The sequence below is a fragment of the Alligator sinensis genome, unplaced genomic scaffold (assembly GCF_000455745.1).
Source record: "Alligator sinensis unplaced genomic scaffold, ASM45574v1 scaffold327_1, whole genome shotgun sequence".
NCBI classification, from domain to species: Eukaryota; Metazoa; Chordata; order Crocodylia; family Alligatoridae; genus Alligator; species Alligator sinensis.
Window position 1 is genome coordinate 411,798 of NW_005842379.1, and position 4,012 is coordinate 415,809.

The 4,012-nt window shown below is 43.0% G+C and overlaps 1 protein-coding gene across 2 annotated transcripts in view; it reads left to right on the forward strand.

The window, feature by feature from the left end:
• The window catches only part of SFT2D2 (SFT2 domain containing 2), a 14,976-nt gene that overhangs the window by 286 nt on the left and 10,678 nt on the right, over positions 1–4,012 (forward strand). For both annotated transcript variants that reach the window (XM_006029444.3, XM_006029443.3), the window contains exons 2-3: positions 1,017–1,103; positions 2,096–2,181. In XM_006029444.3, coding sequence (XP_006029506.1) covers positions 1,017–1,103; positions 2,096–2,181 — 173 coding nt within the window. The remainder of the gene's footprint in view (positions 1–1,016; positions 1,104–2,095; positions 2,182–4,012) is intronic.

Sequence of the window (4,012 nt, forward strand, 5' to 3'; positions counted from 1 at the left end):
GAGGCGGGGGAGCTGGGCTCAGCTATTCTGTAGCATTCAACAGCAGACTTCAGTTCCCTGACGGGGGTCTAAAGAAGATGGAGCTGGGCTGTTCTTAGTGGTGATAGATGACAGAACAAGGCGCAATGGGCTCAAGTTGCAGCAAGGGAGGTTTAAGTTAGATATTAGGAAGGGCTCTCTCACTAGGAGGGTGGTGAAGCACTGGAACAGGCTACCAAGAGCAGTCGTGGGATCTCCATCCTTGGAGGCTTTTAAGGCCTGGTGCGACGCAGCCCTGGCTGGGATGGTCTGGTTGGGGATGGTCCTGCTTTGAGCAGGGGGTTGGGGTACGCCTTCCTGAGGGCCCTCGCTTGCTATAATTTGAATGGTGCTCTCTGGATTTAGCTTCTCGCAAGGATAAGGGGTGGAAGAAAGGCCACTTGTAAGCACTGACTTTGTCTGGAGATGAAGAACATAGGCTGGAGAGCTGGGCATGTCTGCTGATGAGCGCAGTGGAGAGGCAGTTGGTACTCATCATGCTGGTAGTGGCAAGCTACTTCCTTTCAGTGTGTGGGACTAGTTAGGGACCTCATCCTGTGGGCAGCACGCAGCTGTTGCCTGCTGCAGCTGACATTGGGCTTCGCCACAAAGGTGGAGTTCTGTGCTAGCGGTACTGATACTGTGTTATGGGGCTTTTCACTAAATGTTGTGATCTTGTGGAGATTCCTGCCCTCCCCCTACCCCCAAAAGGGGCATAGGCTGCTGATTTAAAAAAAGCAACCGAGGTTTCTTGGAGCTGGATACAAAATGATATAAAGCAGGGTAGATATGTACTTTATAGACTAACTTACTACATTAGATGTGTATGCATCTCTCTCTTTGAAATTGATACATTAAAGAAAACGGATGTATACTTTATGGAATAACTAAATTAGATCTCTCTCACTTGCACAAGTTGATATATTAAAGGAAACATGGGTCCTTACTTTATAAACTCAAGGTTTTTGTTTTTTGTGTTTTGGTGTTTTTAATTCCAGGTAATGGATGCAACTACATTAAGCTGGGGCACACGAATGAAAGGTTTCATCGCCTGTTTTGCTATGGGAGTTCTGTGCTCCATCCTGGTAAGACCCCTGTCAACTTTTGGCATAGGTTTGGGTTCCACATGCAACAACATGCATTGTAAACAGTTTGGTGAAGGCTGCAAAATAAGCCACCATGAGCCATCAAGCTAGCAAGCTATTAGCATGCATGAGGAATGAAATGGCAGGATCTCCCAAGAGACTTCCACTCCTCATCCCGAAGTGGCAGGCAAACTGGCATGCGCTCTGACCCCAAAAAGCAGGGGTTCTGTATAGGTGTGTTTGGATTGTTGCCTATGAGAGAGAGCCCTTTGAAATGCAGGCATGACACACAAAATAAAGATGATGGGTCCTGTTCTTCTGAATTGTTGAGAATTGGATTGTGTAAACAGGAATTATTCACTGATATGGTATGTAATTTCTGAGTTTCCAAAAGAAATGGTGGCAGTGGGCCATATCAGATAGGGCTGATAATCAAGTACAGGGTTTTAGACTGGATGAGGATTGAGATAGTACAAGCTACAGATTCATTTATATAGGCAAAGTTGTCGCTTAGCAACAAAATCCCTTTAGTCTGTCTATACAAGTCAAGTAAAATGTAACTGTTATAGCAGAGTTTGGTGCACCGCTAATAAAAGTATGAGCCCTTGATATGGTAAATACAGCTTTGTAGGTAGTTGTGCGTCCTTTTATGTCCAGGTACTAGTATTCCTATTTTTAAAAGGATAAGATATGCATAAATGGTGTATTAATGCATAAACTTGATTTCAGCTGGTTGATTTGCCACATATCTGGTAAATGCAAGATTCCTTGTTTATTAAGAAGATCGTTGGGCTCCGGTGAAATCCTTTGATCATAATAAAGATTGCAAGCAAGCGCAAATCTGTGCTTCTGTTACCTACATTTAGATTTAAGTTTCCCTACTGTTCTGCAGTACTTTTTGAAGATACTAGTGGTGGGGCAGGAGGAAAAGGTGTGTGAGATATATACATATGGTAACAAAATAGTCACTTTTTCCTTATCTATCTTTTCAGGGTACATGCCTGCTGTGGGTGCCAAGGAAAGGATTAATTCTTTTTGCAGTATTTTATACACTGGGGAATATTGCATCCATTGGAAGGTAACAAACTTCTCTAACAGCTTTCTCATACCAAGGCAGGGTAGTTTGCATAGAATGATAGGGAGTGCTCATGAGTGAGTGGCAGAAATTAATCTTGTTTTACATACACACCTCAAATTCAGAAAATGAAAACAAATAATACTGATCTTTCAAACAGGTCTAGTTTTATAAAATGGAACATTTTCTTGTACTTTGGCTTTTACTGTTGAGTCAAATAAGCTATCTATGTGTACATGCAGGCAAAAATAGGAGGAATGAGATTTCATGCTTCACAGCTTTAGCAGATTTCTGCAGGGGTCAGGAAAGAATCAATGTAACTTATACAGTTCTTGATATTGTTACGGTTGTCTGCATTTCCTTATGATCCATAAGGTATTGGTCCCTCTAGGTTGGTAGACCCATCATCTTCTATCTGTCATGAAGACTCTTGCTGTAAGTGTAGCTATGCTGCACCCAAGAAACCTCCTGGGCATTGTTGTAAATAGCTCAGTGAAGACTGAAAATGTGTTGGCACAAGCCAATTGGCTAGCAAGGTATTGGAGTGCAATGAGGAATGGATTGGCATGAGGAATAATGTTCAAAGTATAGCTTATGAAAATCAAGAGCTCTGCTTCATTTAGAGTGCTAATACTCTATGGGGCATCCCATCTTGGAAAGGATGTTGGTGAGCTAGAGGGGGTTCAGAAATGATGAATGAGCAAGCACCTAGAAAAATTCCTTTGGGGCAAGAGGCTGAAATAGATTACAATTTGCTCGCTACCTGATGCTGGAGACTGACGCGATGGAACATAAACATGTAGAATGAACAGTTTAGACAAGACAGAAGGGGCGTTTCTGTTCTCCCTGTCCATGATGCCAGAAAATGGGGACATTCAACCAGGGTGGATTTGATTTTTAAATCAAATCGATTTCAATCACTGTTCAGGAAGCCTTGATTTAATCATTGTTTTCTACAAAAAAGTGCATTCTTGTTTGATATCCTCTGTTCATTTAACTTTTTTGAAACTTTGCCCTTTTAGAGAAAGGTAAGGGCTTGACTCATTGTACACAAATTTGCGGAGAGACGAGGGCTGATGGGTAGGTTATCAGGTCTGTTATCTCTCTTCTCCATATACTGCTGTTAACAAGCATGTTATCTCTGGAGGGACAGATCCACAGTTTGAGAACTGAAACTAAGCATCACACACAGATTTCATAGACATTAAGGCTGGAAGGGACGTTGGGAGATCACTGAGTCCAGCCCCCTGCCCCAAGGGCAGGAAGTCAGCTGGGGTCAAAGGACCCCAGCAAAATAAGCGTCCAAACGCTTCTTAACAGAGTCCAGAGTAGGTGCTTGCACCACCTCTGGAGGGAGCCTATTCCATGCCTGGGGGGCTCAGACAGTAAAGAAGTTTTTCCTTGTGTCCAGCCTAAAACGGTCTTGGAGGAGTTTGGGACCATTGCTCCTTGTCATCCCCTGGGGGGCTCTGGGGAACAGCCATTTCCCCCAAATCCTGATGCACACCCCTGATGTACTTATAGGCTGCCACCAGGTCTCCCCTGACCCTGCGCTTTTCCCTACTTAATGGGATCTTCTAGACTGAGCACTGAAAACCATTCTGCCCAATGGGACTCTTTAATCTTTACTAGGGCTATCAAACAATTAACAAATTTGATCATGATTAGTTGCACAATTAAAAAATATATAGTTGCAATTAATTGCAATTTTAATTGCACAGCTAAAAACTCAAAATTATATGCAGAAAAACACAAAATTATGCAGGTACTCTGTATGGTTGGAGGGGTAGGTATGGGGTGCATGTGTGTGTGTGTGGGGGGGAATTTGTGAAGG